General features: G+C 44.1%; 1 protein-coding gene across 3 annotated transcripts; it reads right to left on the bottom strand.

Annotated features, from left to right (window-relative positions):
• Window positions 1-1,182: 1,182 nt before the first annotated feature.
• Window positions 1,183-23,378, bottom strand: TRAF5 (TNF receptor associated factor 5). Of its 3 annotated transcripts, none has more exons than XM_052686041.1 (13): window positions 23,269-23,378; window positions 12,775-12,925; window positions 12,049-12,273; window positions 10,291-10,348; window positions 9,324-9,425; window positions 8,441-8,605; window positions 8,055-8,132; window positions 7,611-7,685; window positions 7,259-7,351; window positions 6,441-6,581; window positions 5,764-5,932; window positions 1,693-5,292; window positions 1,183-1,255 (listed from the first exon to the last, which is right to left on the bottom strand). In XM_052686041.1, exons 3-12 carry the CDS (start codon window positions 12,261-12,263, stop codon window positions 4,715-4,717), a joined length of 1,674 nt encoding a protein of 557 aa, XP_052542001.1. In that variant the 5' UTR covers window positions 12,264-12,273; window positions 12,775-12,925; window positions 23,269-23,378; the 3' UTR covers window positions 1,183-1,255; window positions 1,693-4,714. The 3 variants fall into 3 exon arrangements, with proteins under 3 accessions (XP_052542001.1, XP_052541992.1, XP_052542005.1); XM_052686032.1 differs by lacking the exon at window positions 23,269-23,378 and adding an exon at window positions 17,626-17,733; XM_052686045.1 differs by lacking the exons at window positions 12,049-12,273; window positions 23,269-23,378 and adding exons at window positions 12,315-12,421; window positions 17,626-17,725.
• Between the last annotated feature and the right edge of the window lie 748 nt (window positions 23,379-24,126).

The raw sequence follows: 24,126 nt of genomic DNA, 5'->3' as shown, positions 1-24,126 counted from the left end.
CACTGAGAATCTATGACCAACTATAAATGTTTTCTTCTGACAGAAATTCTGTAAAGTTATGAAGGTTCCTACTTATTTTCCTCAGCGACTATGCTAAATTCTAGTTGGATGAGCAATTACTGGCAAAAGGAACCATAAGTTATTTCTCACTTAATATACAGTCTGGTGAACTTAAGAGTTCACTTACTTTAACCGTAACAGCACGCTTCGGATTTACATAGCCACAGACAAAAGCATTAAACATCCCATGATATTTAGGGCTACTGAAGTACAAAGAGCTATTTTCTGTTTGCTAACTACTTATTTCTGTTTGTTAGAAAACATTTACCTTTTTGTTGTGTTTTTCTTTTTTCCTTCTCTTTGATTTAGTTTTAGAAGAATCTGAAAAAAAATAAACTAAGTTCAGTATTCTGAAAAAGGCATTTGGTTTTAGAGATGAAGCATACAGGAATGTAAAGCATAGGAAGAAAATGCTTTAATTCAACTGAATGTATCAGCACTGGCTCAAATTAACTGTATGAAAAACAACACATTAGCTTACTGCCATTTAATTACAGGGAAACTGGAAATCTTTTTTATGCACTGATTACTTATAGCAATATATGACATTAGTGACAATATTTCTCTCTTTCTGCAGATGTGCTTAACAGACTGCAAGTGTCTGATAGCCAGAGATCTGGACGCAAAGAAAGCAACAGAAACGTATTACCAAAGCTGACAACTCACTTGAAAACTCCATCACTGCTAAAGGCAAAAGTAAAACTTTTTCCTACTTAATTGGCCCCCCCGTGAAGCTTCAGCTTACCTCTGCTACTTGAAGATGAGGACCTTGATGATGAATGCGATGAGGAAGAAGAAGTGGATGCAGTACTAGAAGATGATGTGGATGAAACAGATGATGATCTGCTTCTGCTACGTTTTCTTTTCCTCTTTTCTTTTCCTTAGGAAAACACAAGGCAAAAGTGACATGCCTGCAAGTAGCTACAAAAATGATTTCACAGAAACTAAACATAACCAAAGCATATTTTGAGGAGCGTTCTTCTGTTTCTTTCTTCCAGTGTGCCACAGTCTGTTATCATTAGCGAGCGATACAGTAAAGATGACAGTTAAAGATGGTAGCTGACACAGAGGATAACAGATCACACACAGCACTGTGGCTGTCAAACTGACCAGCTGTGCCTACCTCGGACTTTCAGGTCCTCTGTAGAAGCTGCACTGAGCAGCCTGCCTTTCTCATCCTTCTGGTTGTCCATACCTAGTGAGACAAAAGCTTGGTCAAGAGCACCATCTCCAAAAGCCTTGGAGGAGAAAAGAAAGAGGAAGGGTGCGGTGAAAGAGGAAAGGCGAGAAGGCATCTAAGGCCAACCCCGCCAGCACCCGCACAGAGCGCATCGCACCACGGTGAAGCAAAAGTTTAGGCTTCCATCTTCCTGCAGCAGGAACGTGTGCCAAGACCGCGTTTGTGCGTAACCTTCGAAGATGTCACTATCAACGCATTTACACAAAATTTCTCGCCAAAGCGATTACAAGCCGACAGCGCATTAGGAGGCCACGTTCCGCAACAGCGAGGAGCGATCCCCGGCCTACGCAGCGTTGAGGCCGCCGGGACGGCTCCAACCGGAGGGCCCGGCTCCCCGCCGCCATTTCCTGCGGCCGCCCCGCCCGCAGAGCCCGACGCAGCGCCGCACTTACCGGGCCGGCCGCGGCGGCAGCACGGACCCGGCTGCGGCTCGGCGCTGACCCGGAAGGGCTGGAGGCGACCGGGAGGCGGCGCTCCCCGGCCCGGCAGAGCGTCACGGCCCGCCCGGCACCGCGCTCGGCACCGCCCATGGCAACGGCTGCCCGCCGACGGGACTCACGGCACTCCGGAGAGGTGGTAAACGTTATTTATTCTGACCCTGTTTTTGCGTATCCAGTTATGACGTTAGGCTAGAAAAATGCCTGCACTGTAGTAAGAGATACTCGAACAGTTACAAATGGTCAGTAACTACATAAAAATGCACCGTGTGCTGATGTAGAACTCGCTTTTAGTTGTTTACTCAGTACGTTATTGAAAGGTTTTTTGGTATTTATCATGCAACGACAAAATCCTTCCCCAGTAATCATGCTAGACAACGTTTTTCCCTAACCCTTGAGATGAAATTTAAAATGTGGTTCTCGAGTAGTAAAAATCGCTGAGAATCTTAACACAAAACTCAACTATTGTAACAAAAGAAACCAGTTTAAATAAGATCACCTTAGAAAAAAAAGTAATTTTCTCAATAAATTCATTATAAAATAGGCAGTACTCCAACGGGGACATTTCTGTCACCCAGGGGGAATCATTTGTGCTTCAGAATTTTAAAAGGAACGTTCATGGCAAAACGGTAACGCCAACACAGGCACAGCCTGCCCAAAGCTGAGCACGCTCCCAGCATTGGCCCGGCAACACACTGACACACACCCACATCACTACGCCATCACCAACTCAACAGACAGAAATGGAGTTCTAATAGTACTTAGCTCTTTTCATGCTCAAAACTCTTCACAAACATTGAAATAGTCCTAACACTTCCACAAGTGTTATCACCCCCATTTTATACTTGGGGTGTGGAGGCAGAGAGGTCTGTTATTCATCCAGATACAGAGTGCGTCCTTTCCGTCCTGCTTCAGTTCTCCAGGGTCTTCAGTCTTTCATTTTACACTTCACGCATTGGACAGTCCGAGGACCTGCAGCTGACACCACTCTGTTATCCCTTTGAAAGTATCAGTCAATACGAAGTCCACATCAGAGGCTTAGAATCAGTGTCCCACGATATCGCAATATCTTTCAAACAAACTTCTCTTTCTGTAACGAAAAGTGTTAAGGACACGAGGCCCAATTCTCTCCGCTATGTGGAGAAAATGGACTGTAAAGTCAGTCATGGTGGTGATACAAAAGAACAAAATTGGACCTTTATCATCTGTCCGGTCACTATGAAAACCCCTGTGTGCCCATCATACACAGACGTGGTGCAACAAGAAGGACTTCCAGATGTACTACCTTACTGTGGTGTACAGATCGTAAGACCTCTCCTCCACTCCACCTCCAAATTTGAAAATATTTGTCTGATCTACATTCCAGAAACTGCCTGGAAAAGTAAATGCCTATAGCAATGAGCTTCCAGATATAAAATACATAAAAAGTACTTTGCCCTCATCTTAGTGTCAGTCACCAAATCATATTATATCATTCTGCACAGAAGTGGCATTTTCCATTTTGCCACACTTGCCGTCTTGAATTTTCTACCTTATACCTCGGGGTCTGTGCCCCATTTTGGTTTTTATTCTGCCTGGTTTATTCTTACTCTAAATCCAGCTTGCTTTCTTGCCATCCTTTTCAAAAGCTCCAGCTTTATTTTGCCAGTGGGCTGCAGGAGCAGTGGATAATATTTTGCTCTTTCACTACCTGATCTGCAAGAAATGAGACACAAAATTCCGTCACTTCTAACAACAAAAGACTGAGTGTGCAAAATTACATCCATCCTACAAGCACCCAAAAGACTTTAAAAAGGCACGTGTGTTCTTTGCTTCTTGTTGCTTGGTGCCTGATCTTGGCATTCTTAGTGTGTCTCCAATAAACCACATAAAATGCAATTGTTCGCTTGCAATACGGAGAGAACTTAGGATAAAAATGAAGATCTTCCTAAGTATTTCATAGTTATCAGTAATTGCTCTGCAGCTCTCACTCCTTTTAACAAATGCTCAAACTGCACTACTCGTGAGACCTGGGTTCCAACAGGAACTTCATTTCCTCGTCTATTTCCCCCTTCATTCCCAAAATTCCAAATTTCTAGGGAGAACAGTGCATGTTATCTGAGGTTTTTCCCAAACATATCCAGAGCTCTTCCTGCCACCTGTAGAGCTGGTTGGCCCAGGGATGCAGTTGGAAGGACAAACTTTTGAAGAATTTTGTCCCCTTTCTTCCAAGAGCTGGCAGCTGAGTACCTTATGGCCATATCCTGAGAGGTAAGAAGGACATGCAACTACTTTTGACCTCAGCTGGGGACTGTGGATGTTGATCACCAGTAGAAATCAGTCCCAAGGCACTAGGCAGGAATGAAAATGATGTTACCACAGCCGTTTTGTGACCTTCTGTACAGCTGAAATATCAGGCTAGAAAAGTAAGAGGCATTGGTATTTTGCTCTGGAATTCCTGGTAAAAAATACGTTAATGAAAAAAAGTATGCAAGATCCCTGACAGGTGTCTGGCTGAACCCCTTTCTCACTGCTTCAAAAATCCAGGAGATTGAGGGCTCATGATACATTGATTCAAACGAGCTAATATTGAAATGTTTCCATTTCAGACAAGTGAAATGTGCACTGGTGTGAGTAGTGGAGCCCACAGGCCTGCCTGGGCTCCCAAGGGCTTATAGGAGAATTTTCATCCTAAATTACTAGTCCTGTGATGTGAGCCAAGCATTCACACCCAGCCCACACTGAGCCTAGTCAAAGCACTGGATTGAATGCGTGTTCACATCAGACTGGTCTTACAGCTGCCTTAAAGCTGCAGGCTTGAAAAAAGGTTAAAAAACAAAGGCTGATGTTTTAACAATTCGTTGTCTGTCACATGGTCCAAGAGCCTTGAAACACATGAGTAGCTGACAGGTGGCAATTCACTATTGCATGGCTAGTAATCAACAAGAAGGCATTTCATAAAAATTAAAGCAGTCACACTGATTGGATACTTTTTTCTTCACAATTCCTCCAGATCAGTTAGATCCACAACTACTTTTAAAAACAGAGTGTCATCTCTGACATAGGTATTCTTTGTGTTCTCCAGAACTGTGTGTGGCACAAAGCGTGGACAACCAGAGGCAATATTCATTTCTCCATCAGGCCTTTTGAAACTGCTGCTGTTGGGGTCAGCTCTAAAGACTTCCACAATGTGATTTTTTTTCCCAGTTTGATCCAAAAGCATGAGTGTAACCTTTTGCTTGAAGGGCCATGGCAACAGTGAGTCGAACTCGCCTCTCATGACAACAAAGTAGAGTGAGACATGTGTTCCCTTGCCTGAGCCGTCCCCATTCAGATAGGCTCTGGCACACAACCTGTACCCACAGCGGCTGGTGTAGAAGGGCTGGCTGAAGATGGAGAGGACACGACCTTCCATTGCTTCTTTTTTCTTCATCTTGTAGTCTGTGATTTTCCAAATTAATTTCCCGTTGTAGCATGTGCCTTCCAAAAGCTTAAATCGTTCTTCGTTTTTATTGAGCTGTGCTTTGTGAATATTGATCTGGAGATCATGTTTGCTGGACTGACTTTCCAAAACAACTGGGAAAAAGTAAAATAAAACTGTCAGAGAGCAGCCAGACTTGAGCTGACAATACATAAGAACAGTACCCAGTACAGACTGTTACCTGCAGCTGTTAACCTTTTTTTCTTCCAATTCTAGTTGCAGCAGGTAGTTGAATAAGGAAAAACACTAACTGCAAGCCACATTTACTGTCTGACTAGGGAAACAACGACTGCTACCACCACAGTGCCCCAGCCTCACCAAACCCAGCACTCTGGCCCCGCTGTGCCTCAGGAATTCAGAAGCTGGGCCCTCTGGTGACAGTATGGAGTAGGGGAAGGTGGGAGGATGTTTGTAGCATGTACTACCACAGGTTGGTCACAGAAAGCCTGGAGAAGAGAACCCTTTTTGGCTAAGAGTTGCAACTGACTGACTGCAGTACCAGAGCCTCTACTTAGCCACCACAAAGATCCCAGAACCATGCAGAAAAGAAGGAAGTCCAGACTTACCTAAGCGCTGATCATATGTCTCCATAAGGGCAATCTTCTGTTTTACATTTTCAATTGTGTCAAACAGGGGTCTCAAGTCTAATTTACTTTGTTGTTGGTTTGCCATCTGTATTAGCTGTTTCACCTGCGATTCCAGTCGAGCAGACTTATCCAGATGACTGGCAAGAGCCTTCCAGTCAATACCATAGGAAGAAGGTGGGAAACGGAGACAAGGACATTTACAAAATCAGCCATTTCATTGGAAATAAAGAAATCTTTAACATGTGAGCAATACCAACTACACACTACAGTCAGAAGTACTCTGCTGCCTCAGGAACGTGTCCAACTAATCCCTCCTTTGGCATTTACCAGCTGAGAAGCCATCCCTCAATTTGATCAGTTCACGCTGCTTTATTTCATTCAACTGATGATTCAAATTCACACCTTCCTATTTTCCATGGGGATCTGGCCATGAGGATTTATACAGTGCTTTTTGCCCTGATTAGATACCCAAACTTCTTTATTGGTTACAACACAGTACTGTCATTGTAAATAAGAAGGGCTTGGGAAATGTCTGGGAAACAGTATTTGTTACTGTCTTGCTATTAATGACAACTGGATAAACATACTTCATAGTGCATGGTTTAAACTGCAAGAATGCAATTGGCCAAAAAGGAAAAAACCAATGTGTCACTCACCTGTGTGCTTACCATCAAGTTGCTATTTTTACCAAACAGTTGTGTAAACTGTCTGAATTCTTTCTCACACTTTTTAACAGCCTCTGCTAACTGCTGGATTTTAATCTCTTTACATTCCAGGCTCTTGTACAGGTCAGAGATCTAGAGATGGAAAAGTACAGAGTAAAAGGCTCCATGCACAACCAAAATGAACAGGGATTAAATTAAAACATGTTGTGGTACAGGAGAAAGTAGAGAAGCTTACAGTGTAAAGCCTCTAGCTTAGCTGGATAATTCAAAATTCAAGGATATGTGCTGTCTAATACTGACATCCTTGCATCTTAAATCTGACTTGCTATTGCCCAGCTTGCAAAGTGAGATTTTTATAAGCCACAAGTAGGCAGTAGGAAGGAGGCAGGAAGAATGAGGCAGGATGAAGGAGGCAGGAAGCTCTGCACTGCTCTGTGCCACCTCTGCAGAGGGGATGACTTCAGCACCCCAAGGCTCCTTTTCAATGCAATCTCACTAACCTCTGAAACCCTCAAATATTCTATTCACAAACTTGGCATCAATTGCAAGAAGTCGAAAGCAAATGATATGAGCGATGGCAACAAGGCTCCCGTTGTGTCTGATGGAGAATACACACGCCTGAGCACAGACAAATTTCCAGCTAATTGCCTGACTTCACTGGAAGAGCATATTCTGATTTCAGAGGTGAGGACAATAAAACCAGTCTTTTTAGAATGCATCTGAGCTGTAACAGACAACAGATGCAAAATCTCACGTAATCTCCCAAACTGCCAAGAACTGTGGAAGAGTGTTCATTAAATACAACTTACTTGTTCTTCCAATCTAGAATTCTTGTCTAAAATCTGCAGCATGTGTTCCCGCAGGGCACCATTTTCATGTTCAGCAAGTTTCCCTCTTTTCACCTTAGTGAGGCAGAAGGGGAGTGAAAGAACAAAACAATCAGACACACAGATTTTTGAAGCTGATGGGTAAAAGATTTATTGATGTCAGGATTTTAAATGTCCCCTCCGTGCATTGAAAGTGTGGGAATTACAGTCCTGGTTTTCTGCTGATGCATCTTACTAGAAATGGTTGTAAAAGAACTAAAAATGATTATCTTGATTAACTACTCTGGTTTGGGAGACAAATTTCTAGCACAAGCAATGATCTATAAAACATTACCTTTATATGGCAGCCATACTGTTTGTATGGGCAGTCCACTTCAGTCTCAGGACACACAGTATGATGCTTTTCAATCTGCGTATATTAACAAAGAAACTTGTAATGAAATAAATATTAAGTTCCTTATTACACTGATAAAATCTAAAAACCTGCCTAAGGAGTGAATAGAGGCCAATGTCATGACTGGTTACATAAAGAGGAAAATGAATATTCAGGATCAATAAGCAAGACAGGTGTCTTCCCATACTGCAATACCAGTGCTTTGCAGTGACCAAACACCTCTCTTGTCAGATGGGACATGCATCACGTTTAGGACCAAACAAAGAAAATACTGAGAGTGATGAAGTTGTATTGGTGTGAGCCAATGCAGTCTGTGATGCGAGTTTCAGTTTTAGTGAAGTGTGCGATTTGCTGAATTGTTGCATGTGAAAAAAATCCTCGTACCTCCTTTTTCAGAATTATCTGTGAACAGTTTTGGAGACAAGGCATGGGATAATCAGGACAGTCATTTTCCTCATGATTCTGGGGAAAAAGAAAAGCAAGGCAATGGTTTTCATTTTTGTAAAACAGCATACATAGAAGTAGTTATTGGCATGCAAAAAGTAATCATAAACATACACACACAAGCCCCACATCATGTTTTTAAGAGAGTAAGAGTAACTGGTATTACTTAAAGCATTCTCATTTTTATTGTGCTTTCTCCTTCAGCTACTCAGCCAAGTTTTGTTTCATGAGTGGTAAAACCCCACTGCAATGCTGGAAACGTTTCACTCAGCAATATTAAAAGGCAAATATATGGATGGACTCCAGGGAATGTTTTATAATCTTACCTTTATGTTCATTAACACCACGTGTTTATTACAGTACTGACACATTTCTTCTCGAAATTTACAGTGCTGATTCAAATGATCTTTCAAATCTTTCCGAAGGATTTGATCACAACATCCATCATTAGTGCACTGCACGCTTTCAAACAAGCACTGCTGAAGATGTTCCTGCAAGACATTAAAGCAAATTAAACCCCAGTATGACATACAGAAACATCTGGCAGTCTGGTGACACGCAAAATTCTGAAAATTTGAGGAGTCCTCTATAGGATTTCAACTTTTCCCACAAACACGCCAGAATGGCCAGCACGTCTTAGCAAGTTTTGCCAAATCAAGCATCTCCTTATGCCTAAGCATACAGAAATTAAGTACAGGTGCTGTGGATATAGTAAGGCCATCTCCGTGCTGCCACGGCTCTGGACTTTTGCTGGGCTCAGGCCCTGCTGAGCAGCAAGGCAGTGAGGTTAGGCTGAGCACCAACCTGCTCACCTGTCTTGCGTCTTTCTCCCCACTTCCACATCACCCTGCACAGACTTCTGATGTGAGTTATCCTTGCTATTTTTGTAATATTTAAATTCCCATATCATTATATTTTCATCATTATATAGCAAACCTTCACTACAGTCCTCCTGAACTTGCAAAATGACCGATATATTCACAGCAATATAAAGCAAATGGTTCTTACCAAACAAATAAGGCGCAGCTGTTGTAAGCTTACAGCCACAACATAGTATTTGTTACTCAGTGTACAACTAAGACACTGACTGTGTACTCAAGCCACATTGCTACAGTGACAAAAGTCTGAAGGCAACCACTGAAATTTAGCTTGTGACACACAAAGTCCACATGAAAATCAAAGGCTTAAAATGTGATTGAGCCAACTAACCTGATACCGCCCCAGAATTATTTTTGAATTGCAGTCAGGGAAGTTTTTGCAGAACACGTACAAGTTGAGAACTTCTCTTTTACAACAGTTGTCCTTGAATACCTGTAAAGGAATGGATGGCAATGATGCTCAGACACCCTGTCTATAGACTCTGAGAAATAGCTGTGTAAGCAGAAGCAACTGAGCTCCCTGAGCAAACTTCCAGTCTTATTTAGGGATCTTCCTACACAGAGCATTATGCAGCTGCTGTGTTGCACTACTGTCATAAGATTTCCACAGGGCAGCAGACAGTGAGTGAAAAACAGAATTACAAAGACAATCTAATTACAGTTTTGTCTAAGGAGCAGAAGAGGGAGGAGACATTTCATTTTGCTGGGAAATTCATTCCGGCAGGATCAAGTAGGCAGCATACTTTCAAGCCTTGGCATGTAAACAAGAACAGATGAATCCATTACAAAAATCAGGTAGATTGCAAACTAAGCGGCATGAACTTGTCTTTTCCTCTAAAAAGTTACCAAAAAGCAAACAAAGTCTGCAGGGTTAATGATATATAATAGAAATAGTTAAGACAGCAAATTGTAACCAAGTCAAAAATTAAAGACAAACAAACAAGATCCCCCAGAAAGACAGGGGATTAAAAAGTATGCCAATAAACTCTCATGGTAAAATAACCTACAAAAATCCACCATAAAAAATATCAAAAGGCATGAGAAGATTTAAAACTCTGTGAAACGATTTGACAGTTTACTGGAAATACAGAGGACTAAACTGAAATAACTTTAGAATGCGAAGTATAAAAGAAAGTTTTAGCTGTACATCCAAATCTCTTTTTCTTCACTTTCAGTCAGCATCGCTTCATAAGACAAAAGCTGCTCCGCCTCTGGGGACAAAAAGGCTCAGATCCACCTTGTTCTCAGCTGTCCTGCTTTTTTTCATGCAGGTGGTCTCTGCATGCACAGCCACTTACCTCGTGCATTTTTATTGTTTCTTTGTCGACAGGACATGTGGGTACTGCATTCAGTTCTCTAGATTAAAAGAAGAGTTGTGTTAACCCACAGAAGATTTGATTTACTTTCCAAGATTGCGTTATGCTAGAATTCAGCTGGCATGGATCTTGGAGCAGGGGCTTTCAATTTGTGGTCACCAAAATTGTAAGGGACAACTGTATCAGCTGAACGTTCAGAAGTTCATGGACTCTGATGGCATCTCCCCAGAGCACTGAGGTGGGCATTGTAGCTGAACCCCTCTCAACAATCTAATGAAGGTCATGGGGGTATGGAGAGGCTCACAATGGCTGGAAGCTGCACAGTATTAAACCCAGCTGCAAACAGGGCAGGAGGAGGAGACCTGGGAAACTATGGACCTGTTGGCCTAACCTGGAAAAGCTGTGGAAAAGATTGTCCTGAGGAGTATTGAAAGGCAGTTAGAAAGCAAAGCTGTTATCAGGCATAGTCAGCATGGGTTCATCAAAATGAGGTCCGGCCTGAATAATTTGAGGGCACAGATTCTTGATCCATCTTAAATTTCCTACGTTTTAGTCACTTTTATAACAAGTAATTTAAGCTGGAGATGGTTTAACAAGTTAAGTCTTATCTGCTGTTCCTATGTCAAAGTGATATTTTCCTTGATATGAATCAACAAAACATCATACCTAGAACTTATGTAATAATAAGGTATGGAAGGAATGTGAGTTATCTATGTCCCATTCACATGGGGTACCATAAGAATCAAAAAGCACTTTGGAAAGGCTTTGTTCTAGCAACTACACAGCCACAGTCTGCTTAGAGCTCTGGGAGGTTATTAAGCTGCAACAATGAACTAATAACAGAAAGCAGTTTGTCCTGTGACTGTTAATAAGATGCCTTTTAAATTAAAGGGGATCTTGTCACTCTCTGGCCATCTGCTTCTTACAGATCTCATATCTGAAAAAATCTGTGCGCATTAAGCCTAGCCTCTGTTTAGTACAAGTAGTGCAGACCTTGTTAAAACAATAAAGGGAAACTTAATGTCCCCTGTATTAAAAGAGGTCCTATGATAAGAGGTGAGAAAATGCATATTGAGGCTGTTGTGCATAGGGAGGCAACCCAGAGGGGGAAAAGTGACAAACATAAAGCATCTAAAATTTGTAAAAAATGAAAGCAATATCTGGTCACACAATCCAGCTTCTCTGCTGTCGTCCTGGGCACATGCACACAAAACATTTGATAGGTCTGCCGGGTGAGCTTATTTACACCTGCAGGTGAATCCCAAGCAAACGGATGGCAACAGCCTTCTAATCTCACTGTAGTCTTGGGTAATATTAACATCAGTTCAAGGACTCCACTGGAAGTAAAGAAATTACATGGAACCAAATGAAACTAGCCTTAATTTAGCTACTGGCACCAATAACATGAAATATTAATGCAAGAAAAAATCACCTGAGTAGTACCAATAACAGATGGACAAAGCAAGACATTGTCCCACTCAATAATGTTTAAATTCATATAAAAATTTTTCATATGCTGACTTCTATGCAGTTGCCAAAGCAATCCTATACTTCTCTCCAGCACCCTGTAAGATCTTTAAAGACACCTTGAGTTCAGAAGTCTTCCCATTGACTCTCATACAATGTGTCACCACAGAATCATTGTTATGGAATTCACTGCTGATTTATGGAAGATGCCGACTTCTGTTTAAGAACAGGAGGACAGGGAGCCTGTAGATACAGGAAGGAGTCTGTACTAACCGCAAAGTGAGAATGCACTGCTGACAAAACCGGTGCCCACATCCTGTCTGGTGGGGATTGTGAAGGACTAAGTGGCAGTAGGCACACTTGTACCGGTCCTCTAAGGTTTCCACAAACTTGTAGTCAGTGTTGGGTTCGAAGTCCAGAGAAACAGCACTAGCAGAGTTCTGGCGCGTAAAGATGCCCGAGACAGCAGTGAGTTCCTCACAGGCCATGGAAGCCGCGCTGGAAAATCAGACATGGGAAGAATCTTGTTAAATGCTCACCATCAGTTGCTTCACCTCTGCTATAGCCTGCGGCAGGCTGCCATCTGTCTGAGGGTTTCAGTTTGCAGAAGTTTGCCAACAGATTTCAAAGGGAAATGTGGCATCAACTGTGGAAGTACAACAGAATGCTCAGAGGACCCCAAGATGATGCTTACATGACAAGCACTAAAGCACACTTTGGAAAGAGTTTTGGGATTTGAGAACTATTTCCCAGAACAGGGAATTTTTTCTCAATTTTCTAGCAGGAACTCTTGGCCTAAAAAAAACACCAAAATTTAAAGCAGGCATGTGGGGAAAGCAGAGGCCAACTGTTGGTCCTAAGATCTGCCAGGAAAGTCTGTGCTTAAAGTGGAAATCTCCCACACAGTATCACAAATTCACCGCACTGGTGCACACAAGATAGCTTTGTGGTTCATGGCCAGTACACACACACAGAAAAACAGGAGTAGAGGGATTTTACCTTCAGTTTAGGTGTTAAAAGGAGCCAAAGCCTCTTATCTTGTCATCCTTCTATTTCCAAATGATTATTCATTTATAGCAGTAGACTATAATCTCATCTTTTCCAGAATTTTACTTAATTATATGTCAGTTCTTGGCTATATTAACCTTGCCTGCAAGAAAAAAAAGAAAAAAAAAAAAGAAAAAGGAAGACTGCAATCAGAAACATGTCATAAGTTTTTTGCTCAACCTGTAAAAGCTCAGAGACACCTGATGAATGCAACGTTAGTTTTCTAATAGGAAAAAACCAGCAACATCTGTTTCCAGCTCTAACAGTCACAAACCTTGAGATTTGCCACAGGTCCCCTCAATCTTACAGTACTTTTGTGCAAATAGCTAAAAACCTCAAGCTGCTCAGGTTTTTATTTCTTGTAGCTTTGCATTCAGAAGACATTTATACCTACAGGATGTGTACAAAAGCACAGCTCATCAGCCAAAACCATGTTCTCTTAAATAAAAGAACGTAACTCAAGTGTTTGATCTTCTGGTCAGTACCTCATTACTGACAGCACAAAACACAACTCACCACAGAGGTACTCAATTTCACAGCAGTACCTGAGCATGCTGTTTCCCCTTCGGGTGCATCATCCTCCCTGCCAGTCACCTGAGTCACTTTTGCTGGCAGTGGCATCTCGCTAGGGCCTGACTCAGCTCCTGTAAGGTCACCGAGGGTGTCTGCTGTGGAAGCATGGCTGGCGCATAACCACAACAACCTCACAGATGGCAGTGAGCAGCACTGATACATGGCATATCCCATTCAACTGAGGGCTGTTGGCCCATGGAAACAGTGGTGAGAATGGCACAGCACTGAGCTTGAAAGGTCATGGAGCAGCTGGGGCTCAGAAAGCAGATTTCTGTTCAAAATCCTGTGCTGGACAAGGAAATCCTGCAGGCCAGAGGAAGCAGATGACTTGAAAGCAAGCCAAAACACACGATCAGCAGGAGCCAGGGGTTACCTGCAGCACAGCTTCCATCACAGGTGAGCAATAGCCACCATGACCTGTGCAGCATGGGCATCTGCTGGCCAATCTCCTGCACACTCAGCACTCAGTAAGATCCCCAAAACACATCTCATTCCTCTCACTTATGAACGTTCCTTCTCATCTATGGGACGTCCAATTTTTCCAGTCCTGTCACATTTCAGGACTGGCACCTTCTGGAATCATGTATTCTGCAAGCTGATGCCACAATGTGTAAAAAACACAGACACACACAAAAATCCATGATTACCAGCTTCTTTCTTTCAGGGTCTATCCTGAAAGCCTTCCCAGGCACACAGCTCAGGTTTGCCACCATCACCAGCCGTTACATGACTGCCAATGTTGTGAGGACCCAGGCCAGGTGATGCACACAGCTGGGAGGGCTCTGCCAGGGCCCTGGGGCTGCTGCAGCCCCTATCAGCCTCTGCAGCTTCCCGCCATTTCCTTGCGCAGCCCTTCAGCTGTAGGTCAGCTCTTCCCACAGGCTCGGGACTGGGGGTAAGACAGAAAAGAGGGACTTTGCTTTGGCCACACACCAAAGCTGGAGTGGAGTCTGCTTGAATCAGTGTGGTTTGGTGTGGGACAAACCCCGAGGAGCCAGAGGTGATGGCTGGGTGACAGACCCACCGCTGGCCAGTGCTTGGCGTGAGATGACGTATTTCCGCTACTGTCACAGCAGCCCCAGGCTGGCTGCAGGAGCCCTTCTGACCCTCCTGGTCACCGCTGCCCACGCCCATGCTTTTTGAATTAACATCAGTGGGAAACCATGAGGGGAAAAAATGCTTTTTGTGCTCACCTGCCTGCCGCTGGCTGACTGCATCAACTTCCTGCTTACACCAGGGCCTGGCCCACACCACCGCCGAGGTGTGCTTTCACTTCTGCCTGCTCACAGCTGCCAAAAACGTGAGGACATCCTCTGTAGTGTGAGTGTGCCAAAAACATGAGGGCATCCTCTACTGTGTAAGTGTTCCTATCTTGCGTGTAAATGGCAGTGCTGGACAGAACTCTGACTGCACCTAGGGAAGCTGCTGGAATCACCAGAAGCTAAGCCTAGGTAGTATGGAGAGCTCCTAAGTAGTATGGAAAGCTTGATGGCAGCACAGCAGAAAGAGCTCACAGCTGGGCTCCCACCTTGCTTCACATCCCTGCCCCTACCTATATCAACAGCACAGTGCTTCTGAAACAACATTTTTTATCTGAGTTGCATGCAGATACATATCTCACTAGCAATAACACAGTGAAGAAGCTTCATAACAAAAACACAATTTCTTTATCTAGCTTTAACTACCACCACATCAGATGAAGCCCAAACAGAAATGGTTGACCTTACTGCTCAGAAGTGGGGTAAGACACAAGCAGAACCTAAGAAGACAAATCAACATGAGCCTTATTTACTGTCATATAGCAATTATGATCATGTGCAACAATGACACTGAACTAACGTGGACAGATTAACTTTTTTTTTAGCCATGAACTCACTGCACACAGAGAAAAACACTTGCATAATGTGGTAGTTCTTTTTTAAGACAGTATGTTTTTCCTCTTTTCTCTCACATAAAGGTTCCCAAGGGAGGTTAATCACGTTGCCATGTGAGCTATGAGCACATGAGCCACTACAGAAAGCTGCAGTGCCTGAACATCCGGGACAGCCAATGCAACACATGGGCACTGAACACCGCCAAGTCTTTTAAACTGAGAAAGGTAAGTTTGTGAATTGTTATTCCAGGTTTGGTCATTAAGCATGGACAGGAAAATAGGATGCTTGGTCCTGCTGGTTAGTAGATAGGGGATCTGCTACTGGCTGAAAGCACAGTTTCAGTTGGGTTCATAATGTAAGGGAAGATAATGCTCAGCTATGCTCCAGGGTTGGGGTGCTGCTCATCACGATTACTTCCTTCCCTACCATGATTCCATGAAATATATTTAATAGGAAATGAAGTTGTACACCTGTAGTCCTACACTCTAGTTCCAGTTCAAGTCTATTCCTTTGCCCCAAGGAAAAGGAACAGAGCTTAGAAGGTCTTAGAAGGTGCCCCATCCCTCCCACTGAAGATGATTTACCTTACCAGAATGGGAAACGTGTCTAAGTCAGGATTTGGAAAGTTTTGTTGTAAATGTCAGTATACTTCAGAGGTCTAAGATCAGTTCACTTCCATGGGAGCTGACTGACAGAAATACAGTGGAAGGGAACTTACCTTGCACTAGAAAGACCCTCTCCAAGCTGCCTTATAAACTAGAAAGATTAGCTGCCTCCAGGAAATTTTTATTTTGAAATAAAATAACCAAGTCAAATGATTTATTACTAAGATAAAGCTTCACTATGAAAACACTAAATTTTGGGGTCAGCAAACATATGCTCCAACTCTTAACATACACAGCTAAACAGTCTGCACAGGTGATGCCACCTGCTATCTCTGCTGCATCGTCAGCACTCCTCCTAACCCAAGGGAGAGTTGTAATATTTTGGCTGCTGATAACAAAAGCCACCAGCAAAGTCCCTTCAGGGGAGAAGGATCCTGGCTGCATTTCTTAAAGCCTCGCAGCCCTGAGGTTACAGAGAAGGATCCAGCAGACTCACCACTGAAATACACAGGGCTTCACTCAGCAGCAAATCAACCCCAAGAGCAACTCTGCTTGCTTAAAAATGACAGTACAGTGACCAACTGGCATCCAGGAGAAAGTGCTTCTAACAGTAGCAGTTTCAGAACTTCCTCTGAGGCCCCACAGAGCCTGTTGCTGCAGAGGGCAGCAGAATCAAATTAGGTATTGTTTGCATGCGGACAATACTATCCAATTCAAACTCCAACATTACCTTATTCCGCAGGCTTACAGTAAACAGTAAAGCTTTATGAAGCAAGCATCAATTTGCCAATCTCCATAGTAAAATTTTCACCAAGTGGAGTGAGACACAGAAAGGTTTCTTTTGCATAGAGTCATAGTCAAGCATTATAATGAATCCCCGTAAGATTAGACTCCATTATTTTTAAGACATAGATTACAGTACAGACAGCACTTCAAAAATTAGCAATACACAACTAGCAAAGCGTATCTGGTGCTGAAGTAGCTTCAATTTCATGACTGATTTTATTTATTTGCTACCTCTGCTATTTTTCCTGGATTTCCTAATCGCAAATTTATTAATTTTGTATTATCATAAAACTGTCTACATCTAACCAACACAATGTTAAGTTACAGTAACATGGACTTCTGTCTTAAAATAATTGTGTTCACAGCTGGAAATTAATTTTCTTCTTAACACTACTGAGAGGTCATACTCAAGAGTCATTAAAAAAGAAAAACCAATCAATGAAGCTACTTTATAATCTAGTCATTTAAAAAACACACACACATGGAAACAAACAAACAACAGAAAAAGAACGAACCAAAAACCACACACTCCAGAAACCCCACAATTTCTGAATAGCTATGTTTCAAGCTAGTAAATACTGATGATCACAAGAAAACATCGTACAGATCGCTTTCTGTTAGACCACCCTCCCCCAGAACTGAACAGTTCTTTCATTTGTCAGTTCTACACTTCTGTATCAATATATAGATGATCTACCATCATCCTGACCCCCCTCAGCAATCTCTGCAGAAGGCACACTTGCAGACCTCTCTGCTTGCAGCCCCATGCTCTGGGTGCTGCTGTCAGCTCAGCTGTGGACAACTTTCAGGCTCTGAAGCCCTCTACGACAACCATGTGGCACTCACACATCCCCCTGCAGCAGCTAGCACCTGAGGAGCTGTTTACAGATGACAAATAATTATAACAGCATTAGATTCCTGACATCATTGCTGAGACACGTTTTAGTAGAATGTTTTAGTAGTACCTGAAATGTGTAGCCGATCCTCAGCGAAGAGAAAATGAGAGAGCAAGCGTGCACGAGTGTAAGCTTTGTGGTTAAAACAACAGTACGAGCATTTTAAATCAGCAAGGGAGTGGAAATCCCCTGGTGTAGCGTTGAAAAGATCATGTCTAAAAATGTTTCAAAAGTGTTAGGACAGGAGCAAGCCATCTAAAAGCATTTTTCCTTGCAGCTTTGATGTACCGATTGCAGAATTTGCTATTTGGAGCAACATAATGTTACCAAGAACATTTTGCACAGATTTAGTCCAGGATACAGAGTCTTCATGTTGATAACATTGCTTTCATGGAAGCGCTTAGTGGCTAAAGGGAAAACAAAAGGTCAGGAGCAAGCACAGAAGGGTAGAAGGAAACCCAAGGCCCAGCCCTGCCAGATCCATCCCTACACAAGGAATCCCTGTGGGCACAGACAGGTCTGCTCACAGCGGGAAGCTGAGGGACGGCTCATGGAGGAAATGGCACCATTGAGCCACAGCTACCACAGGAACTCACACTGAAGGCTGCATGGACATCTGACATTTAAAACAGAACTTTCCAATTGTTACAAAAACAGATATTTGTATTTGTGATAACCAAGGCCACCATACACCCTGTTTATTTCAGAGCTTGAAGTTAAGTACTTGCACAGGACTCCTGGCAGCCTCCATCCCTGCAGTCTCTGTGGACACCAACCTTGTTTCCCTGGACCAATACATGCATCCCTTCCGGCAGTGCCACAGGCTCCATCTCTAATCCCACTCCTTCCTTCTGCTCTGCTCTGCTCCCTCCCTGGCTTCCTGGTCTCTTCTTCCTTTGTTCGGTATGTTAGCAAAGAAAGCTTGAGTATTGGTCAGCTTGTTCAGTTAAATGAGCCCCTAATTAAACCAAGTAATAACAATTTCCCTTCCTCCCCTCAAAGTAAAGCATCTTATTTTCTAGATAAGCAATAATTTTCAGTGCTCCTGTTATTTAAAATACAAGTATTGGAAAAAAAAAGCTTCTATTCTGTCTTGCAGCAAATGCCACACAGGCTCTCTTTAGCCTTTTTCCTTTAATTAAGCCTGCTCATGGAGCATTTCTAATCTTGTTCAGTCTCAGTCTCCCCTCCCAGGAGACTGCATGCTTTCCTGAACCATCCCTAGAGCACTGGGACAAATCATCACTGAAGATGGTACAGTGCTGGCAGAGAGAAAGGCATCTATTTGAAGACATGCTTCTTTTTCATGGGATCAATTAAACTGATCCAAGTTGCATTTCTAGACACAGCCTAAGATAAATTCTATGGCTAAACCTTATAAAACAGAAAATAGTCTTTTGTCCTTGCAATGAATTCACATCCTTAGGATATGCCTTGATCAAGCACAATACACCAATGTCTGCATAGATCAACAAGGATGAGCGAAATAATTCCAACATGGGTTCTCTTTAAAACCATCAACTCTGGAAGCAGCACTCATCCAGCCAGTGTCAAGAGGCAGAACTGCAGAGAATACAGTGTCTGTGAGCACAACTCCAGGAAGCACCATCTGCTTCTGGGAAGCTTTGGGGAAAACCCCAAATGGAGAAGTTGAGTAGGAGCAGGATCTTCATTTTAAACAATCTCACTCATGAGTGAGTAGATGAGTAGAAAGCAGATGAGTAGAAAGGGGTTGTTGTTCTTGGGCACCCCTCCATTTCCTGCAGCCCTACGTGCAGTGCTGAAGACCCTGGCAAGAGGAACCAGCAAGGAGCATCATCAAGCTTAAAGCATGCACAGCAGGATGATGGAAAAGATGTCCAGGAGCAGCATTTAAGGAAAGAAACAAACACACAAGAACCACATTAAGAAACCAAAGGTACTGAAAGAAAGTAAAAGAAAGCGTAGACAGTGAGACAATCAACTACATTTTCCTTCTTGAAGTGTACCAGAACCAAAGTGAAGTCTTCACATGTCCTAACAAATAGTACAGACCACACATATTGCAGGACTGGGTTCAAAGGTTACCTCTCCTTCCCCACCCCAAGGGCACACACTATCTAGGACATCAGTTGGTTTGACTTCAGTCGGTGCATCCATTAATACCTATTCAGTGCACAACAGTTTAATTTTCCATGCACTCAACTGTATGTCTTGATCTTAATGAATGATTTAATCAGCACAGATACAGAAATCTCCCAGTATACCCTATGGTTATCCATCCGCATTACTAGGATAAGCTCAAATTCTGCTATGTTCACCATGACACAGGAGATTTTGGCAGGCCACCTATTTCTTCTCAGACACTTCGTAATTCCAGAGGTTAGAAATTCCCTTCAGCTCAACTGCAGGAATTCATAAGCTCAGTGGATTGTGCTTAGATGCACATATGTATCTGATGATATATGGACACATATTTTCTAGCCTATGATGAGGTAATTGGTATGTCAGAAACCAACTGGTATCAGTGACTTCATGACCTTGCTGCTGGGAAAGTGATGACAGTGAAGATTATCATCACTGTATTTTCTTAAAAATGAGAAAGGGGAACGGACACATTCTTAAGAAGTCCTGATGAGATCAAACATGACACACTGGAGATTTACAGAGTTACAAACAGGTGGCAGGGCTTTCACAGGACCCAGTAAAAGGAAAGATGCATGTAAAAAGGATGTTAACACACCTAGGGTGACACTCAGCCTTCCTCCTGCTGTTGGCACCGGTTTTAGCTTTATTGCTCCCAGCAGTGAACAACATCACTGGGCTTTTAGCCTTCAAGGTGTGTCTCAAGCATCACCGAGGTGGATGTTGGTGATGCCTTTGGGAAAAAGTGCCATGAGGTTTGATGTCAGTGACAAAGAAACAAACCAACAGAGAAGTTTTTTTTCATTACAGATAGTGCCTAATAGCCTTGCATGTTACATTCAATTGAATGTATGATCCAGTGACCATTTATACCCGCTGTCTCTAGGATAACATTAAGAAGTGAAACCTGAGATTTTGCTTTCATATTCGTAAGGGCCACACTCCAGTTCCAAGCACATGGATTCATTGTTGGTTTAGGGCAAGAACTCTGTGCCTGAAACCAACACGCTGCCTCTGATGCCTCATGCATCTCAGAGTGACCACTTCAGGCAAAATTGCTTTGCAGATTGTTTCTGTCGTTGAGGTTTGTTTAGTCATTGGTGGCTTTGTGTAATAACAACTTCTCAGTATTATCTTCTGCAAAATAAGGACACAACAGCATACGTGCCCTTAGAGAACCCCATTTGCAAATGTCAACATAAGACAAATAGAAATTTCTTTAAGAGTTCCCCACACAAATGCACTTAGCTACGAAGCACTGTGGGCAGTCCCATATTAAAACCACTGCAATTTGAGGTGCTGACAGTTTCTCACACGCTTATTTAATTATTGTAAAACTGAGATGTAGAGACTATGGAAATTTTTGCTGCATTTTTATTAATGATGTGCATGACTCAAGTTTCCTTACCTTCCTGAGCTGCTACACACCAGGGTAAAGAGGTTAGCCTCTTTCCTGGGCTGAGGGAAGGAGGTGGAACAACTGTGTGTACAGCCCAAATAGCACAGATAACAGAGGGACTAACAGTGTGAACATTAACTCTTTATGGTCACAAGCCAAGAAACTTGAGCAGGACCAGAAAAGAGAATACCTATAAGATCACAGGTATCACCAGAACTCTCAAGATTAAGGGCCCAACAAATGTTTTAATTCATACAGACTCCATGGAGAACCAGAAAGAGAAATGCTTTCTTCACAGCCTACTATTAATTGAGGATAAATAACATCTACCTACCCATTTATAATCAAAAGATCAGAAAAGGAATCAAAAAAGGCACAGGCCTACAGGTTAACTTGAAGAAAGGACACTAATAAAGCTTGGGAGATCAAGCACCCAACAAGTCTGTAGCTGCACGCTGAAGTGATTTGGCAAAGTTACCCAAAACTGTTCAGCACGAAACAAATAGTGTCTAATCTGTTTAGGACCACTACTATTTAACATCTTTGCTGATGACACCAAGCTGGTGGTGCAGCTGGCAAACTGAAGGGAAGAACACCAACAAGAGTGACCTGGACATTCCAGAAAGGTGGACTCACAAGGGGACAACATGAAGTTCAACAAGGCCCAAAGAAGCTGCGGGTGCCCCATCCTTGGAAACATTCAAGACCATGTTGGATGGATGGCCTGATCCAGTGGGAGGTGTTCCTGCCCATGGCAGGGGCTTGGAATTGGATGGGTTTTGAGGTCCCTTCCAACCCAAAGCATTCTGTGATTCTGACCTGACCCATAGCTCTCCACTTTGAAGGCTTTGCAAGAACTGTGCTCCTGTCTTCAATATAGTGTTTAGCAAGTATGCGGGTAACATAAAGAGCTGTGTGGCTTCTGCTCTTTGCATTCGTTGGAAATTCCTTTTATCAAAGTTTCCAATAGAAGCTTTCCAGTTTAAAAACCTTGTCCCCTTCTGGATGTCACTTCTCATTCTCTCCAAACTCTCTAATTACTGCTTCAGTGCATCTTCCCACCACCCCTGCAGTGTCTGTGAGAGCCACAAGCTTTCTTTTCTTCCTTCCTGTCTTTACTTATCTCTCACAGTTAACACCTTGAGCCAAAGCTTCCTGCCAGCTGCTCACAAGTTCGCCAGACTGCTGCAGGCTGTCTTCCTGCAAAAGCTGAATTCCAGCTATTTCTTCCAGCACCCGTGCTGGAATTGTTGGAGTTGGAAGGTACCCTGGAAGGTCATCCTGTCCAACTGCCCTGCAGTGAACAGGGACATCTACAACTCAGTCAGATGCTCAGACTGATCTGTAGTATCTCCAGGGACTTGCTCTTCATCTATTTCCTTTCTGGGCAGCCTGTTCCAGTGCCTCACCACCCTGGTTGTGAGAGACTTCTTTATGTTCATTCTAAGGAAGCAGACCACCTCCTGCACAGTCCCTCCTATCCACATCGAACACAGCTGGCCTGGACTACATGTGGGCCCATTACCTTCATCCTTTTCTCTTATGCTTAAAGAATTAAACCTGCACAGTTTCATCAGCTCCATTTCATATTTCCGTATGATGCAATATGTCTTGTGTGCTTATGCATTTTTCCAGGCATCTGCCTGCTTTCCAAACACTTTTCTAAAATGCAGGCAGTACTTATTCACCCACCCAGCACCCAGAGATGATTTTTGCACGCCACAGCTACAACCACATCACGTCTCTGCCCATCCCTCCACTTGCTCATTACACCAGAACCACACGGAATCGTTAAGGTCGGAAAAGACCACTAAGAACCATCCAGTCCATCGACCAACCCATCCCCACCACGCCCGCTAACCGCGTCCCTCAGTTCCTGAACACCTCGAGGCGCGGTGACTCCGCTACCTCCAGGGGCAGCCCTGACCTCTTTCTCCCCTTACAGGCTCCCAAACCCACCCTTCCACCACCCATCCTCTACGGCGCTATAGCAGGGCTGGCTTCACGTCGAGCCGGGCGGCGTCTCTGGGCTCCGCGCGGGCCGCATCCGCCACCCACCGCAGCGGGCATCCCGCTCCCAGGAGCGGCACGGAGAGATGCGCTGCGCCCCCGCGCCTCCCGGCCCCGCGCCCCGCGCCGCCTTCGCCCCCCGCGGCACCTGCCGGGCCCGGCCCGCCTCCCCGCCGCACCTGAGCCGGAGCTCGCCGCACGCCGGACCGGGGCGGCGGGGGGAGGTGCGGGGCGCGGCTCCGAGCGGGGAGCAGCGCGGGCGAGGAAGCGCAAGCGCCGCCGCTTTCGGTTTCATGGCAACCCCGGGGCGGGGAGAGCCCGAGGCGGCGGGGGTTGCGGGGCGGCCCGGGGCGGGGTAGCGCGGCTGCGGCTGGAGCTGGGGAGGCGGAACGGTGGGGGATGGCGGGACGGGTCGGCTCCTCCCCCCTCCTGCCGAAATAAAGCGTATCGCTGTTATTATCTTTAGGAGCGCCCCGGTTACTCGGGGTTCCGCCTGTCTGGGAAGTGCACGGGAGCACCGCTCGGAACAACAGGCGTCACGTTGCTGTAAGTAAACGCGTATAGCGGTGAAGGAATAGATCCTATGCAGGTGGGGTGGCGCTCCTGATCTCCATCCTACCGACAGACGTTTCAGCTCCCCCGGAGCGCCTCTTCCAGGTACCGCAAGGTGTGCCGAGGGGCCACCGAGCAGCGGGTCGGACCTTGCTGCCACCGCAGTTCTGGAGAACAAAGCAGCAGGGTGCACGGAGATCCTCGTCTCGGGGTTACGTGGGTGTTAGCCCGAAAGGAGCCTTCTGCACCAGTAGCAGCAAGGCTAAAATAGTTTTGGTGCCCGGTTCTTTTGGTATACAGAACTACACGTAAGCAGATTTATTTAAGGTCTTACTTCAGTACCTATTTTAGGATGTCTGTTATTACAGTGGGGCCAGTTGCTTGTAAGTAGCATGGATACTGCTCTCTCTAGTGTCCTTCTCTTCCCACCTGAGTATAGACTCTTTCTCCCTTATTCACCAGTAGCTCAGCTAGAATTTAAGTTG

Source organism: Tympanuchus pallidicinctus, unplaced genomic scaffold, assembly GCF_026119805.1.
Source record: "Tympanuchus pallidicinctus isolate F22 unplaced genomic scaffold, pur_lepc_1.0 scaffold1, whole genome shotgun sequence".
Lineage (NCBI taxonomy): Eukaryota > Metazoa > Chordata > Aves > Galliformes > Phasianidae > Tympanuchus > Tympanuchus pallidicinctus.
The sequence above is the reverse complement of the archived record's forward strand: the minus strand, read 5'-3'. Positions and strand labels throughout refer to the sequence as shown.

Coding starts and splice junctions, on each gene's coding strand:
- TRAF5 (XM_052686041.1), bottom strand. CDS start 12,263: ATGGCCTGTGAGGAACTCACTGCTGTCTCGGGCATCTTTACGCGCCAG. Junction 10,349..12,048: donor CAGTGCATTCTCACTTTGCG/GTTAGTACAGAC, acceptor CTTTTAATCTAG/AGAACTGAATGCAGTACCCA. Junction 5,933..6,440: donor ACTTGATGGTAAGCACACAG/GTGAGTGACACA, acceptor ATTGACTGGAAG/GCTCTTGCCAGTCATCTGGA.